At 36.7% G+C, this 17,033-nt stretch overlaps 3 protein-coding genes across 3 annotated transcripts; all 3 read right to left on the bottom strand.

The window, feature by feature from the left end:
- Positions 1-396: 396 nt before the first annotated feature.
- On the bottom strand, positions 397-2,194 carry LOC145616159 (uncharacterized). The gene is made up of 3 exons (XM_081670855.1): positions 1,382-2,194; positions 658-1,146; positions 397-504 (listed from the first exon to the last, which is right to left on the bottom strand). Exons 1-3 carry the CDS (start codon positions 2,192-2,194, stop codon positions 397-399), a joined length of 1,410 nt encoding a protein of 469 aa, XP_081526981.1.
- A 1,371-nt stretch (positions 2,195-3,565) lies between these two features.
- LOC145616518 (protein PLASTID TRANSCRIPTIONALLY ACTIVE 16, chloroplastic-like) lies at positions 3,566-6,688 on the bottom strand. Its single transcript, XM_081671256.1, has 5 exons — positions 6,124-6,688; positions 5,432-5,881; positions 5,246-5,314; positions 4,535-4,593; positions 3,566-4,441 (listed from the first exon to the last, which is right to left on the bottom strand). The coding sequence occupies exons 1-5, from the start codon at positions 6,565-6,567 to the stop codon at positions 3,895-3,897; spliced, it is 1,569 nt and encodes a 522-aa protein (XP_081527382.1). The 5' UTR covers positions 6,568-6,688; the 3' UTR covers positions 3,566-3,894.
- A 2,682-nt stretch (positions 6,689-9,370) lies between these two features.
- On the bottom strand, positions 9,371-16,317 carry LOC145616517 (uncharacterized). The gene is made up of 12 exons (XM_081671255.1): positions 16,018-16,317; positions 15,640-15,729; positions 15,407-15,532; positions 14,824-14,991; positions 14,655-14,741; positions 14,397-14,518; positions 13,064-13,105; positions 11,113-11,997; positions 10,822-10,989; positions 10,557-10,700; positions 10,284-10,427; positions 9,371-10,197 (listed from the first exon to the last, which is right to left on the bottom strand). The coding sequence occupies exons 1-12, from the start codon at positions 16,036-16,038 to the stop codon at positions 9,567-9,569; spliced, it is 2,628 nt and encodes an 875-aa protein (XP_081527381.1). The 5' UTR covers positions 16,039-16,317; the 3' UTR covers positions 9,371-9,566.
- Between the last annotated feature and the right edge of the window lie 716 nt (positions 16,318-17,033).

Genomic DNA, 17,033 nt, shown 5'->3' with positions numbered 1-17,033 from the left:
CTGTCAAACTTTTGAGGATTTAAAAAATAATTGTCTTAAAAGATTTTGGTGGCTTTCTTATAATTCTACAAATTCACCAAATATGCACATAAATCAAATAGTACGTATTAAAATTACTAGGTCTACCACCCTAACCAAAAGTGTAAATACACGCCAATACAACTTCTCCGCAAGAGCTAGCCCCTCCGCGCGCATCGCGCGCGTAGGATACCCTAGTGTACAAAAAAAGTATCATGAAGAATTGAAGATAAAACACTTATTATGGAAAAAAAATGAGTGAGGTATTGAGAAAATTTTCATTGAACAAAAGCAAACTATCTAAACATAAATCCACTACATTTAGGGAGAAAATTGAATCTTGTACATATAATATGACATAGTTATAATTTATAAATATCAATCGTAACCCAATATTTCATTATCTTCGCAAGATCTATACTTGATTGTAGTCACATTCTTCTCAATTTGATCTAAAATGTCACAACATTCTCGTCTACTTCCCGCCTGATGATAAATTAGAAAATAGTTAATTAAATTTATAAATTCTATAAATAGTACGAAGTAGTAAAAAATTATAAGTTAAATTTACCTGAGCAACATGTTTGGTTGTAGGAGAAATAACTATAATCTTGGTAATTTCACTAGGAAGGAAATTACTTTCATTTTTTGGTGATGGTCGTGAACAAGGTAGCAATTTCTTGTTGTTCTTCGAGTGTAACTTGTAACAATTTCATTTTTCTTAGTAATTGTTTCAACAGATTCGAGGTAGAAAACATGTGGTACGTCACAAGGGTTTCTCGAAAGCCATCGATGGTTAAACATGTATGGATGTTTTGGAGGTTTTCTCCAAGGGATAAACGTCTCTAGGGGCATTTCTAATACACTTGGGGGTATGATTTTCTCGTAAATTTGAGTTGTGTAACCCCATGCTATAGAAAATGACCAGCTTTTCGTCTTGTCGTAGCATATTGTTTGTTGTACAAGTCTTGATTGATCCGCCTTAGCCGCTTTCATTAGGTGGTTTAATGCCTTGGAGCGATCCATGCCCGGAAATAGAGGTTCAACCACGTCGAGGTGGTGAAGAGACACTATTGGTACTTGTGGATGTGATGATAAAAATCCCGATATGTCGCTGTGTAGGTCAATCTACATCATTGACATCAACAATTAAATCAAGTAATTTAAAACATACGAGTTTAGACTATCCTATTTTTATTATATATATGGTCAAAATATTATGTGACTTTTATTGAGGCTGACCATTGTAACATTGTTATCACTACTCGCAATTAAAATAAAGTTACTTCTAAATATAAGCATATAAATAATGCAAAAGTTAAAATGTAAAAAAATAAAAGAAACGGAAAAAGTTTTAAGTTACCTGATGAAACCCCTTTTCGTGAGTTAGAGAAACTCCCAGATCGGCCACACAAGACTGCATAAGATGATCACTTCCATACAAAGTCGGGTACCTCTTAATACAAACGTCCAAATTCTTCGTCAATGCCTCAGCAAGAGGGTAACTTATGGCATAACCAGCTCCACCAAAGGCCATCTCGAACGAGTTCTCAAAATTTGACAACAAAGACTCTGAATTCTCCCCTATGTAAAAGTACTTCTTATGATCATATTTTTGCAAAACATCCACCAAATTTTCTAAGAAAAGTATAGTATCATCATCTATCATAACGAACCATCTTACCCCTTGATCGTGTGCTTCTCTAAAAGCCTCCGCGACAACTCTAACCATACGGATAGTACTCTTCATTGGATGTTTGTTGTAGGGTTCATACTTCGACGTGTTTTCTGAAACACGATATGGAATAGATGAAGTAGGCCATGGAAGATATTGTTTAGGTTCGCGGTCTAGATAGAGGTATCCCTTGGTTACATTAGGTTGCCACCAAGATTCAATGTATGGTTTTCTAAATTTCACTAAATCAACCGTGCTTGCTATCCCTATTACAATGTGACTAATATTTGTAGGATCATTTGTATGGTTTGTATGGTGTTGATACGGGTAAACGGCTTGTTCTAATCTAAATGAATATTGTGGAGATTGCTCGATTTGATGATTAGGTATGAAATTATAGAACAAGAAGAGGAAAAAACTTATCAAAATAAGTGGTTTGTATAGTGTGTTAATATTTTTATCAGATAATAATGTGAAGTTTTGTTGTAGTCGGGCTAACATTTTAAATTTGGAATTTGATAAACAAATATTAAGACCTAAATATGCACATATAACTATAATATATATAACTATAATATATATAAATATATATATATATAATTAACAATAATAATAGTGTTGATATCATGTTGCTTATGAATTTGGTGATAATGCATGTGAATAGCGTCAATTAAACAAAAGGACAATGCATGTGAAGGCTAATGACTAATTTTGCTTTAAAAGTGGAAGGTTTTGATACATATGTACAAGGGAGCAGCTCGTTTTTCTTGACTTGTGAACTTAGTTTTAAATCTTTTAACCACCTTGTTTGGCAACAATGATCATGTGAGTAAAACCAAGGAAATTCTTGGATCTTGCCCAATGTTTATGTATTACGTTGGCCTGCCATTAGCATATGTACATTTGTGGAGTGGTTCATATAATATGCCTTTAAGGAACGAAAACTTGCATTTTAGGCTAACAGAATAATAATTTAGGTGACGCACAAGGGTTAAAATGCATGAGAAATGCCCACTAATAATGATACAAAGGACTCTTGGATCGATGGGTGATCGAGCACAGTTGTACTAGCTAAGGTCACGGGATATTTTGCTGTTTTTATTACTCCTCATGTTTCAAAATAACTGACACATTCAAACTTGGTACACTTGTTAATAAACTAATTTGAGCATTAATGTACAAGTCTATAAGTAAATATTAAAAAGTTATGTAGTATTTGATTTTATGAAATTTTATAAATATAGTACTAGTATAAATATTGCAAAAAAGTCAAACTATGTCAATTATTCTGAAATGGGGTAGTATTTTTGTTAAGGGATCTAATCTTAAAAATTAGTTTATGACCTTCAAATATTTGACACGAGTCACACGACCAAGGTGTTAGGGAAACAATACATTGAACATTAAGATTGCTTTAGAAATAAAATTACCCTTTCTTTTTGGTTGCTCTTAACAAGTCAGTGTTCATAAAACTGTCTACAAAATCAATGAATCAGTAGAAAATCTGTGTAAAAAGAGTAAGATTTGAGCTTGCATATAAAAAAATATTAAAATAAAATAAAAAAAGAGTTGTTGAATTGTATCTTAAGGCTTGAAACTTATACTAAAGTCATTAATACTACAAGCAAATGTGTTGGCACTAGTCAATTGTGGAGAGGTATATATCCCGGATATTGCTCATTTGCTCTACTTTCTACTGTTAATGGACAAATTCACCTGAAATCAGAAAACTGTCCCTGAAATTGTGTTTGTGTAGTGTGTATTCTGTGTAAGAAGCTTCAAGTTTGCCACAACATCAAAATTCAACACAAAGCAAGGCAATTCTTAAGATCGAGTTCTCATGTCAACAAAGAGTTGCTCCTTTTTCGAGTGTTAGAATTGAATATCAGAACTGTGTTAATATGTAGTAAACTAGTAACTAGTTTATTACAAAATAAAAGTTTAATCTATGTAGTAATTTGATTTCCATACTCTCTCATTCAATTTTCAACCGATAAACTTAGGCTAAAGAAAGGAGGGGGAGATGTAATACATATACAGCATGAAACATATCTTTAAATGACAGATACATCACTGGAATTACAAGAAACCAGAACTTGGAACCATACATATACAAGAAACCAGGACTTAAGAACATAGTGCAACAGAAGTATTGCTACTCTGGAGTCTGGATAAATGGACCAGAAGAATTATGGCAATCATTAAACATCATCAACATAGATAGTTTCTTGCTTGAACAGACCTCCCAATATGTTCCTTACTTCCTTCTTCGTCTCTTTACTGACAGGTTTTTCCTCTGCCGCAGGTGTTGGTTTTGTTTTTGGTCTAGATCTTTGCTTCGGAGTGCTTTGTTTGGTCACAGCTTTTTGAGCAGGTAAATTCTGGGCCTTTGCTTGTCCTCTCACAGTAGCAACCTGAACTTTGGGCAGCTCAATATTAGATGATTTTACTGCACTAGAAAGCTGTGATCCAATTTGGTCCCAGGAAATTCCTGAGCCTATGTCTTTAGCTCTATTTAATAAGCTATCCAATGAGGTTCCTGCTTTATCTGCCTTCTCTTTAGCTTCCTCGGCTAAACTAGCAGCTCGTGTTTCTTGCTCTGCCAACTTTTTCACTTCTTCTTCGAGCAGCTTCTTAGCCTCAGCTGCTTCCTGGGCTTGCTCAGCAGCTTTTATAGCTTCTTCTTCTGCTTTAGCTCTTGCAACTGCTTCTGCATATTCTTGCCTTCTATTGTCCTCTGGGATGGCACTGAAACCCAATAGTTTTAGCAAATGTGTTGCTTTGGTGGAACAAAATGGGACAAGTTAGACTGCTTGTTCATAGTGCAGAATGTAACATTACCTGAAAAGTTCGTCTAAAGTCTTTAATGGGGCTGATGGATCTGCATACACGTTCACAACCTGAAAATGTTACATAGCAAGGAAGAAATTATTCAGCTTTTCAAATGATAGAATCAAAAAATGCCTAAAGGAAGTCCAAACTATTTGAACGAAAACTACATATTGAACTCCACATAAGCATGTATTCACAGCCTCATAGGTGAAAAGTCCTGCGTTGGAGAAGGAACTTAAACAGAAACACAGCACTTGAAATTTAACACATGGGATCTTGAATCCCCAGAATTCACATGATTTGACTGGGTGAAAAGAATACAGTTCTTTAGGTTAGAAATCTTTGTGTTCATCAGCAAACTAATTCTTGGTTCCTGAGCATATTACTATGTATTTGGCATCATATGTTAATGTAATTCAATTGGTGCCAAGTGGCCTTAGGCAGTTTTCTCTAATCTTGGTGGTTGATTTTAAAATGCAAAACTAGTCTCAATAAGATATCAACTGATTCCAATTTGTGGATCACTTCATTTCAGAACAAGCACCTTAAATAAATATGTCTGACCTATACATGTGAAGTCCAAGAGTTATTAACTTTACTATGATGCATCCAAGGATCAAATACACATACTAGTTTCAACTTGGCATTAGACCATGTTATTGGCAATTTTACCATGTTTAAATAAGATCATTGTGATATGTGCAGAATATGTCAACCTACCTTATCTTCTGCTACTGCTGTATTTGAGAAAAGACCTGCCACCAAAGTAGCCATCTGTGACCTTGCTACCTGTACATGTAAGGACTAAAGATTAGAACCGCCAAAAAAACAGGACAGCACCAAAAACATACAGAAAGTAGCCAATTTCTTTTCTTTTTTTACATTTGTGCGCATACATTACATTACTTTGTAGTCGTTTGTGCCAGCACTCCCCTCTGTGGCCACAGCAACATTGTAAGAACTCTCAGGGGAAAAATCCTCAGTAAATGTCGTCCTGAGGAACGTGTATCTGACATCAGTCTGGATGACTCTCTCCAAGAGCTCAGAAATAGTCAGTGGCTGAGATTTTGAGAAAAGGTTGTTAAAAAAGGAGGAGATTCCGTCCAGTACATTATTGGTTGTTGCAACCGGTGAAGTGTCATAGATGATCGCCAAGTGACCCACACCAGCGAGTTGAGCTGCTTCAACCACCTGTAGAGCATCTGATGTAGTGACCTCTTTGTTAGGGCCATTCTCTGAAGAGCCAATTGTAACCACCACCTTGCTTGCATTCCCTATTGCTTTTGCAATTGATTCTGCATCGTTGAATGTGGATTCAACAGCATTCAAGCGTTTCAGTTCCTCCTTCGATATAATCTGCCAACTATTCAAATGTAAGTAAACAGCATACCACACCCAAATGACATTGTAAGGTTTTTTTCTCCTATATTTTCAACTTCTTAAAACCCAGCTTTACTATTTACAAAGCATTGATCTACAACTCTATCATTAACATATTTATTTCTTTTATACGCTAACATAAAAGGTAGCAGCAAAATCATTAAACTCTTAATCACCAAAAGAAAGTAAAGAAGAATAAACGGTTAGAAGATAAAAACCTTATAGTCTGAGGCAAACCGAGCCAATTCTTGTGCAGCACCAAGGTCTGGCACCCCAGCGCGGACCTTAAACCCCTCTCGCAATAGCTTCTGAGCAATCCGTGCACCCGCCTGCCCGGTGGCGCCCACAACAAAAACAGTCCCAGCATCCTTCTGCCTACCAGGGCCCACCAAGCCAGAAGAATTATTGACAACCGGAATCAGTGACTTGACATCAACTTCAGATATCTTACTCCAGTCAAACTGAAAGGGATTATTGTTTTTAACTTGGCCATCATCCTCAGAAGATGCATCATCACCCGACTGTTTTCTTAGTCGAAACGACGAGAAAGGCCCGGCATTCTTAGCAAAGACAGTAAGCTGCCTTGGTTTCTTGGAAACCAGCAGCCTAGAATGAGGTGTAGTAGTTAACAGAAATGAATTGGAAGGGACAGTATGAGCCATAGGATTTGCCAAAAAAAAAAAAATTAAGGCTAAGTTAGTTTAGAAATCTATGTGATCCATTCATTAACATTAGTTTCAATTCTGTTAGTATGTGCAATGTGCAGTACACAGGCAGAAGAAAGAAGACAATCCATCTGCTTATCTTTACCCAATTAACATCAGCCACGCAAACACTATCTACAATATAACAATGACCACTAAGTTTTCAGATAGCGCCCTTATATGGGTAAGGGAATAGGGAAACTTTTGACAAGTCTCAATCCATTTTTATAACCAGTCAATGCAGATATTAATGGAGTAATAAAATTCGTATAATTTTTTTAGAGAGCCAAAAGGGCAATGACATTAACAAGAATAAATTTATGTCTTAATTATCATTTTACGCAACTTTACCAACTACCCTAGTTAACATCCATGATACTCAAAGATTAATAATCCTTCATTTTCAGAATACTGGCAGTACTTAATTTTTCATTTGTTACTGAAAATCTACATCACTTTTTTTTTACGAGGAAAGAGATCATTGATATTAAATTGCTCTATAAACACCACATTATAATATTCTGGTTATGAGGAAGATATGACTAAGGAGAATTAATAGATGAAGTTGTGTTGTTAATCTTGTGCGTTGGCAAACATGGATATATGAAATATTACAAAGGTTTTGAGAAAAGTATTGATGGAAGAATGAAAGTTTGAGAGATCAATGGCTGCCAAGGATGTTGCCTTAGCCCGGTACTTTACTTTTAAGCTTGCTGGAGTCACGAGTCCAAGAGAAAAGGGAAAAGGAGACACTACATGCGATATGGGCAAACACAGATCCAATTTCAAAGAGTTAACCAAACTTGTCTTAAGCACTCCGTATCATACTGAACGCAACTAAATCACCAGTGTCGTGAAGACCTTTTTGGACACGGTTGAGGTTAAAGGCTTTAACGAGTTTGTTATAGAGTAATCGACAAAGTAGAAAACTGTTACAGCAGACCTACAATACAAGGATACGTATACTTTCCCAATACAAACTTTATTCTGGAACATCACAGTAATTCTCAAACTTGTCAAATTTTGCATACTAATTCGCATGTGTTAACGGCATAAAACTATTGATGGCAGGCAGAAATTTTGGGAATTTGATTTGCGTAGAAGAAAACTCTTCCATAAAGACCACTACTGCCCAAAACAAGGACAGCCAAGAGAAGTACACTGCGAGCAAACAAATCTGACGAAAGATCCAAACTGACATACTTCATTCACAAATTGATCTCAAATCAGCATAATAACAGTTCAAACCACACTTAGCTTTCTTCAACTTTACAATTAACGTAGCATATTTTGGTTAAAAATGTAAAACATACAGAACAATATTCAAAATCGGGTGCCAATAATCTATAGATAAAAGTAAGATCTTAGCTTTTGTAGCACACATCAACGAGTAACTCGATCCAACAATGAGGCAAGCCTTAAAAAAGAGAAAAAATTATGACGGGCATATCAACAAAAAATAGCAGAAAATAGTTAATTTCTCCAATTGAAATCCAATTAACAAAACAAAACAACCATCAGCTCTCCAATCCTTCCCTTTATCTACATGATCTTATAAATCAAAAATTATGCTAAGTATGCAATCTCTCCAATCACAATATGCTAATCTATGTCTAAACAAACTTTCTAATTGAATTATACCAACATCAAGCCTGCTCCAATCAAACATATACAATTCATTTTCCTAGTACATGAAAAACCAGGAGTAGAATGTAGTCTGGCATAGCATAAATGTCAACATTGACTTCATAACAGCAAATCAAACTCGAAACCACTTCAGAAGATAAAAATTGCTTCTTGTTCAGCTAATAATATGCATACCATGTACTGTTCAGAAAAGCTTAATGCAAGTCAACCAAAATAAGCTAATAGGAAAAACATGGAAAAAAAAACTGCAGAATAGTCAGCAATGCCACAGTGATGAAGCTAGTAACAAAACTATCCCAGAAAACCAACCCAGGAGAGAAAGAGAGGCATAGATGGCAAAAAAGTATCGTTCATGATTTGAGACTGACCAGATTGTTTACAATGTATAAGCAACGAGTTGACACAAAAAAGAGTGATACCAATACCTATCCCCTGACCAAATTGTTTACAATGCAGAAGCAATTGAATTGACAAAGAGAGACTGATACCAATACCTATTGACTGTAGTAAGGTAGTTATACATGCAGGAATCTACCTGTATGGAGAACAGGAGAGCAAGCATCCAAAGGAAGCACCAGTCAAAAACTATACACAGCCCAAGAACTCCTTTCAAGCTGTCAATGACACAAAAGTAAGATACACAATAACAAAGAAAAAAAGCCCTACGCTATGAAATTCCAATGAACATATTTATAGTCTTGTACACAAATCTTCTCCCAAGAGACTGTCAAAGAACTGAAATACTTCACCTGAATTGTGCTCAAAAAGTAGGCCAGCTCAGGTTCTCAACCACATCTAGTTGGAATATTATGATCTATCAATTAACCAGAAAGCTGACTTAGTACTAAAAACAATATGTAATAATGGCACCATTAGGAATTACTGCCTTACAACACATTACAATCACTCGATTGAATGAACATAACTATTCACTAGCATCACTGAGTGAACTAATCAATAACCACACAAATAAGGGCAGTCATACAACAGCAGGATGAGTAACACCCTAAAGCAATGCTCTCCGGATATTCTACATATACGAGAAACCAACAATCGAAACAGTCATTACCAGAATATATAGCAGCAAGTCCTGCATACAGTCGCAGTCAAGAGATATCTCAGGAAATCCTCAACTATCCATCTCAACTGCCAGCAGCAAACACAGACCACATTAAAGATATATCAACTACATTTATAGCATTAAAAATATAAAGTACACATAACAAAAACAAAAAACAAAAACAAAGCCAATAGAAATCGTTCAACGTTGCAACATATAAGCAACATCAGAAGTTACAAAAACAACATATTCAACGGCTAATCCCCTTCTTTGCTCTCAAAGACTCAAGAGCCTTTTCACGTAGCTCAATCTCAAGCCTCTTCTTTTGCGATTCTGTCTCTTCTTCATCACTTGAATACTTCTTCGTACGATGTTCACCGTTCGCAACATTAGTATCCTTCTTATTGTTTTCCACATCAGAAGACAGGGCATCAGCATCTTTTGACTTTCGCTTCCGTTTACCAGCACGCTTCTCTTCCTTCCTCCGGCGCCGCTCCTCACGACGCCTACGTCGCTCCTCTTTTCTTATTTTCTTCTCTTCCTTCTTTCTTCTCTTAGCTTCTTTTCTATCCTCCATCTCAGATTCAGAGCTAGTATCATCAGATGCCACTTCTCTTCGCCTTGACCTTCGATGCTTCCTCTTCTCAGAAATTTCCTCAGATCCAGATTCAGAGTCAACACTAGGACTTCTTCGTTTATTATGTAATTTCACTACGGCGTCGGACACAGTGTTGTCCCTAGTATCTTTCTGTTGGTAGTTCCTCTTTTCATCTAATTTGGAAACATCCCCAGGGTACAATATGTCAGATCTCTCATCTGATACAGCAACTCTAGGTGGTGACTTTTTCAGAGCACGAACTTCTTTCAAAGAAGCTTCTTCACTGTAAACCAGTCAATAATAAATGAGGAATAAATGCTTTTACAAGAGAATGCAGCACAAATAGACAATCCATATAACAGTCATTACCTTATTATATCATCGTCCTGTCTTGCATCAAAATTACCACGATGTTGGTATCTAACTGATCGATCAGGAGAATCCCTCTGCTTGCCAACTGATGAGCGTACTGATTTTTTTTCTTCTGACTTGTACTTGTCCGCCTGATACTCCCTATAGAATTGAAATTGATGTCACCATAATGTTTAAGCAAGAAATTAAAAAAAAAAAAAAAATGCAATTTTTGAAATGAACACATCCAGTAAATTGAAAAATTATTGGTTATATTTTCACAATTTGAACCTGTCATCATCAAATTTATCTCCACTCGTTTCTAGGCTTCCATGACGAACTTTGTGGCCTCTCAATCTACTAGGACTCCGATTTCCATTAAGGGTCGCTATATCCTCGGATTTATTTTCAGGACTGTCATATGGACTCGCCAGCCTGCACAGAAGGAAAAAAAAAAAAAAAAAAAAAAAAAAAAAAAAAAAATTACAAGTTAAATTTACATAAGTCAAAATAAACCGAAAAATTTGTTACTTAAATTTAGGCACCAGAGAAAGACCTCCTATCTTCACCAGAACTCTTTTTGCGGGATAGTGGTGAGGCAGCATTAGACTTATTTGGAGGAGGTGAGACAGACGGCACAGTTCTGGGTGAACGCTTTCGATTATCTCTTTGGGGGGACAATGAAATAGGCTGTCTACGAGCCATCACTGCAGGCTCATGGTCACTGTAAATCCACCAAAAGATAAGATCTTTTGATATTACTTATATTGAAAACAAATTTGGGAGTGATGCTTACAGAATACAAATTCACAAATGGAACACTGCAACGGACTGATCCATAAATTACCTGTTTCGATCTCTAGGGGATCCATGTGGGGAATCCTGAATCCTGGGTGATCTCGTCTTAACTGGTGAAGCAGAAATATGCCTGACAGGTGATCTGGAACTTTGACTGGCAGGTGACGGAGATCTGCTAGGTGATGGAGAAGGTGATCGCCTACGAGCTGGAACAGGAGACTTTCTCCGAACTGGAGCTAAAGATCTATGTTCCACTAGAGATGGAGAACGGTGTCCCCTTGCCATGGGGGACCTACGTCGAGCAGGAGATGGAGACCTGCGTCGTGCAGGAGACGGAGACCTACGCCGTGCAGGAGACGGAGACCTACGCCGTGCAGGAGACGGAGACCTACGTCGGACTGGATAAGACCTCCTGACAGGGGATTGGAACCTACGTCGAATAGGAGATGGAGACCTACGCAGACCTGGGGACCGAGACCTCGGACTTGAAGAAGACCTCCTCCTGCGGCGACGGACAGGAGAAGGGGATCTGCGTCGCCTAGGGGATGGTGACCGTCGACGCCATGGAGAAGGTGACCTACGCCTCCTAGGAGAAGGAGACCGACGTCGTAAAGGTGAGCGAGACCGACGTCTTAAAGGAGATGGTGATCTTCTTCTGGCAGGAGAAGGTGATATGCGTCGAATTGGAGATGGTGACCTTCTACGTGCTGGAGAGCGAACTCGGCGCCTTATAGGAGAAGGAGACCTATAACGTGTACGAGATGGAGACCGCCTTCTAGAAAGAGACCTCCGCCTTGGAGAAACTGACTCCCGGACAGATCGCCTCCTAGGTGTGACAGATCTTCTTCGGGGCGATTGATGTCTTCTTCCAGGAGAAACCGATTGCCTTTTTGGTCTAGGAGAACCAGAAATACTCCTCGATACACTTCTTTCTCTACAAGTAAAACAAAAAAGATGTTAAATCAATCTCGGAAAAAGTATCAACATTGTGACTCCCGAGTCCTGACACCTCAGCAACTAAGAGAAGGGCATTACCTTATATATACACCCAGGTGCACGAGGTAGGTGCACCCAAGGGTGGCTTTTTTGCCCATTTGATATTTTTTTTGCTCATCTTAAAATGAGCAGAAAATACTCTTGGGTGCACCTTACACCCGGCTGTATAAAAATTTTCAAGAGAAGGACAAGAAAAAAAACAATAGTAAGCAACACAATGCAGCACAGCACCAATATCTAGTGTGAATCCTGCTTAAGTCGGTATTCAACTAGCAAACAAATATATCCAATGAAGTTAGCAAAGATAATTGTAATGTGGTGGTTGGTTGGTGGAAACAAACAAAAGATGACCAAAAAAATATAACAAATGGAACATAGAAATAATTTGATATCAAATATTCAACTAGTAGCAACGTTAAATAGTAAAACAGTAATTTTATAAACATCCAATAAAAAGGTGGATAAAACAACTAAATGTTGACATCAAATAGCAACCTATTGAAAAACATACCGAAACCACAGAATTTGAGAAAATCTTTAAAATGGGAGTGGCACACTCATTGAGTCATTGACTTAGAGCATAACAACAAAAGAGCAAAATATAAAAGTGAAAAAAACAACCTCGTTCAATTCACTTTATGCTGTAAAGACCACATACTTGGGAAAACTTCTAAAATTAGAATATGACTAAGTATAGACCTAGATCAAGCAATGCTTCTACACAACAAACAACAACAACAACACACACACACAAATAAAAAAGAAGATGCTACTAATAATCTAACAACACACAAATTTGCATATTGTTCAAGCAAGAGAAATAGCTAGAATATGACTAAGTATAGAACTAGATCAAGCAATGCTTCTACACAACAAACAACAACAACAACAACAACAACAACAACAAACACACACACACAAATAAAAAAGAAGATGCTACTAATAATCTAACAACACACAAATTTGCATATTGTTCAAGCAAGAGAAATAGCTAGAATACTTACCGGTGAGGTGATTGAGAATGATCAGATGGTGACTTGGATGATCTGCAATAAAGAGGTAGCTTGTATGTCAATATTTCTGTTGCCAACTAAATCACCAAACACATCTAAGGATGATACTACAGCACCCAAATGTTGGAGGTCAAGAGAGAATACAGCATCTACCCAAAACCAAAACAACTTGATGCAACCACAGGGAGAAATTCGAACACAGTTTAGAAAAGGAGGGGAAGGGGATAAAAACACCATGTTCATAGAAATAATGACAAATAGATAGACATGACAGCTGTATCTGTGAGTTGAGCACACAATGATCTATTTCCTCAACTACCACGACAACCATCCACAGCAGTCAGCAGAGCATAGGGTGTGAATATTCTACTCCAAATTCTTTGAAAATGCAAAAACAAATGCTACAGAAATGTGCATTACACAAAGTAAAAATGAGATCAATACAAGTATTCTTTTTCCAGAATACAACAGATGCCACAAGAACATAATTAGTCATTTATAGATGACACCAATAAGCAACATAGATAGAAAACCTCATCATAAGGAGGTTTAGACGGCTAGCCGCTAATGATATTTAAGAAGACAAGGTAGAAAAATACTACTTCCTCCGTTCCTTAAATATTGCACCATGCGGGGAGGTGCAAGAAATCTGGTAAGAGGAGAGAGAAAGGCAAAATGACAAAAGCGTCCTTGCAAGCAATTACTCACATGGGTTTAGAAAAGGTAGATTGGTAAATGTACCAAGGTAAAGTTTCCTAAAAGAACAATGGTGCAATAAATATGCAAAATTTCAAAAAAGGTAAATGGTGCAACATTTGCGGAACGGGGCAAGTAATGAATACCACATACCTAATCCCAAAATACAAATAATAAAGCCACTATGAAGCTTCAACATACCGACAAAAAAGTTCACATTGACAGCTAGTAAAAAAAAAATTCCGGCAACCTCTTTAAAAAAAAAAAATAAATAAATAAATAAATAACAAAACTGCAAAACCCTTTGGAAATAGAACCATCACAGTTGAAATGTTATATTTGAATAAAACTGATGCAGTTTTCAATAATAAACAGTCTTTTGTGGTGAGATAAAGACATGAAAACTTCAGATTTTTAAACACGGAAGATTAGAAGAAAGATGAAACAACTTTTAATCATATTTTACATAACACTCCTTAAAATGATTCACCTGTTTCAGTTTAATCTTACAAACCATTTGCACATTCCAATAGAACTATAAAAGACCATCGAGAGTCCACAATACTTAAAGGAGTGTACATCAGAAAGTCATGGATATTAAATCAACATTAATTGTTTAGCAACCAACCTGGATCTTCCTCCAAAACCATTTCTCACATCAGCTCCATTCTCATCTTCAGATTGCAGACCAGAACCTCTTTCTCGCCTTCTAATTGATTCGTCATTAGAATATTTTCCAAGCCCGTCATCCTACAGTAGTTTGAGGTAAGGACATGAACCCAAATAATTGCAGAAGCAAGCTGAGTGGCCATAAGAAACAAGAGAGTTAAAATCAAACAACCCAACTCTCAAGAAGCTAGCTCTAGCATGAAACATATTAAGTTACCATTTGCCTCAATTTCTCTTGCTCAGAATCTTCTCTTTCCTTCTCTTTCCTTCTCTGGATTTCATTAAAGATACGATCATTCTCCTCCTACAAATATTCATAAAAAGTTAATCACGCAACATTGGCAAGTACAGTGTTAAACAATGAGCCTCGCTATAAATGTACAAACCTTTTTCTTCCTAGTTTCCTCTTCCTTAGCATCCAGGAATTGTTGGGGTACGCCACTAGCATTTTTCTGCGCACTGAGAAGAAGCGACCAAAGCTCTTTCATGAACTTACCAGTATTCTTTTCCATGAAACCGGTTAGCTGAATTTGGATCTGCTTTCCATTAACAACCTGCAACAAAATATGCAGAGAATTAAGCAAAATTTAACCTTTTAAGAATGAGATAATTAAAATCTATAACCTCTTCAAGTAAACAGGTTACTTTGTGACTCTAAAATTGACTCCATCATAAAACTGCTACTAGAGCAGATAATGTGTTTCTTGGTGACAGATATGAATAAAGTGTTGTAACGGTACAACACGGACAAGGAAAAAACAACCATTTAGACAAATTTGAGCCATTGAGTATGTGTCTGTATATCCGAATACATGCAGTTGTCCAAGTAGAGATTGATGTAAGTTCATTGTACTGAAAACAATATATAGGTAAATTGACTCAAAAAAAAAAAAAAAAAAACTGGATACATCAACAAATAATATCCATTAACCGACTGCAATATTACATTAAGACAGTAACATAGGGTACCTTTCCTTCAAGAAGTCCATTGATGAAGTTAATGAGCACTTCATCCTCAAATCCATCAAGAAGTTCAGTCACTCTTTTAGCGATCCACGGCTTAATAACATCCATTTTCACTTTTGAAATATCAACCTAACCAACAAAATTCACCATACAAACCATCAACAAATTACAATTAGTTCAAATTTCAATTCCCTAGCAAATACTCAAATGATGACAATATTACTGATAAAACGAACCAAATGTTCGAGTTCGGGAGCAAACTTCTGCGTTTTGAGCAACTTCGCTTGCTTGTTAGAGAACCGAGTGTCTTGCTCAGCTGACGTACCCTATTCAAATGCAAAATTCCAAATTCCAATCACATAAACTCCAACAAGATGACACAGAATCAATTAGGCGTTATAAACAAGCAATTTCAACATATACATGATCAAAATAGCTGAAACGATAACAATTACATCGACAATTGAACACTAAATCAAACATATTAATTCGAGTGCATATGCAATTAAATCCGATCTAAGAATAATCAATTCGTAGTCAGAACATCAATCATCAACATTACGCAGTTCCAAAACTACCAGATTCCAGAAAAAAGGATAGAAGAATTAAATTACCCGGAAAAAGCCGCCCGACATTTTCTAGGGTTTGGAGAAACAACAATTGAAATTGAAATTCGGCAATCCGAAACACAAATTGAGTAGATGATTGAAAAGATATATGATCAACAAGACGCAATTAGGTTAAATATTTAGGGTGAAGATTGGGCGCCGCTCATCTGGTGAGAGGCATCGTCGGGGGAAATGAGGTGAATCGGTTGAGCATGTGTGCGAGAGTGAGAGAAGAAAAATGATTTCTGCTGAAGGCGAGAAAGATGTAGCCCTAGTATGGGTGTGAATTTACCCAATTAGACATTGTTGGGAACACACATCACACATGTCCAACATCGACAAATGTTCCTTGTGCTTGCATGGTTGGAGAGTTTATTCGGAGTAAAGCATAAATACAGTCCCTGAAGTTTTGTATAAAAGCCGTTTTAGTCCCTCTTTAACTTTTTTCACCAATTTAATCCCTCAACCACCCACTTTAGTGTTTTTCAGCCAAAAGTTGAGGGACTTTGCTGATTAAGCAAAAGTTGAGGGACCTTGACTCATCAAAAAAAGTTGAGGGATGTTGAGTTATCAAAAAGTTTAGGGACTTTGACATGGCAAAAAGTTTAGGGACTTCAACCCAATTAATATTTCAAGCAATAAAAAGCTAATATCGATTTTTTTTTTTTCCTGAATTAATAAACTAGCCGTTATCAGAAATAAAGGCTATAAATATTCGAGTTCCATGAACAAACAGCTCTTGAACATCCAAAAAAAAAATATTGACCACGAAGAAGCTTGCACTGCATCAAAATCTCAGTCCCAGGTACCTGTGAACATGAATTGTAAATGTTTGTAATTTTTGTATAATGTGTAGAATTTAGGAGAAACTAACAATCTGTTAATTAGCCGTTATTTTGCAAGATTCACCCAAAAAAGGAAAAAACCCAGAATATACTCTGTAAAACACACCATTACAGACAAATGTAAGACGAAAAAGACAAAAACAAAGAATATACCTTCTGGTGATGCAAGCTGGTCCA

The sequence above is a fragment of the Chenopodium album genome, chromosome 26 (assembly GCF_948465745.1).
Source record: "Chenopodium album chromosome 26, dcCheAlbu1.1, whole genome shotgun sequence".
In the NCBI taxonomy this organism is placed as follows: Eukaryota; Viridiplantae; Streptophyta; class Magnoliopsida; order Caryophyllales; family Amaranthaceae; genus Chenopodium; species Chenopodium album.
This window is presented reverse-complemented; position numbering and strand designations above follow the sequence as displayed.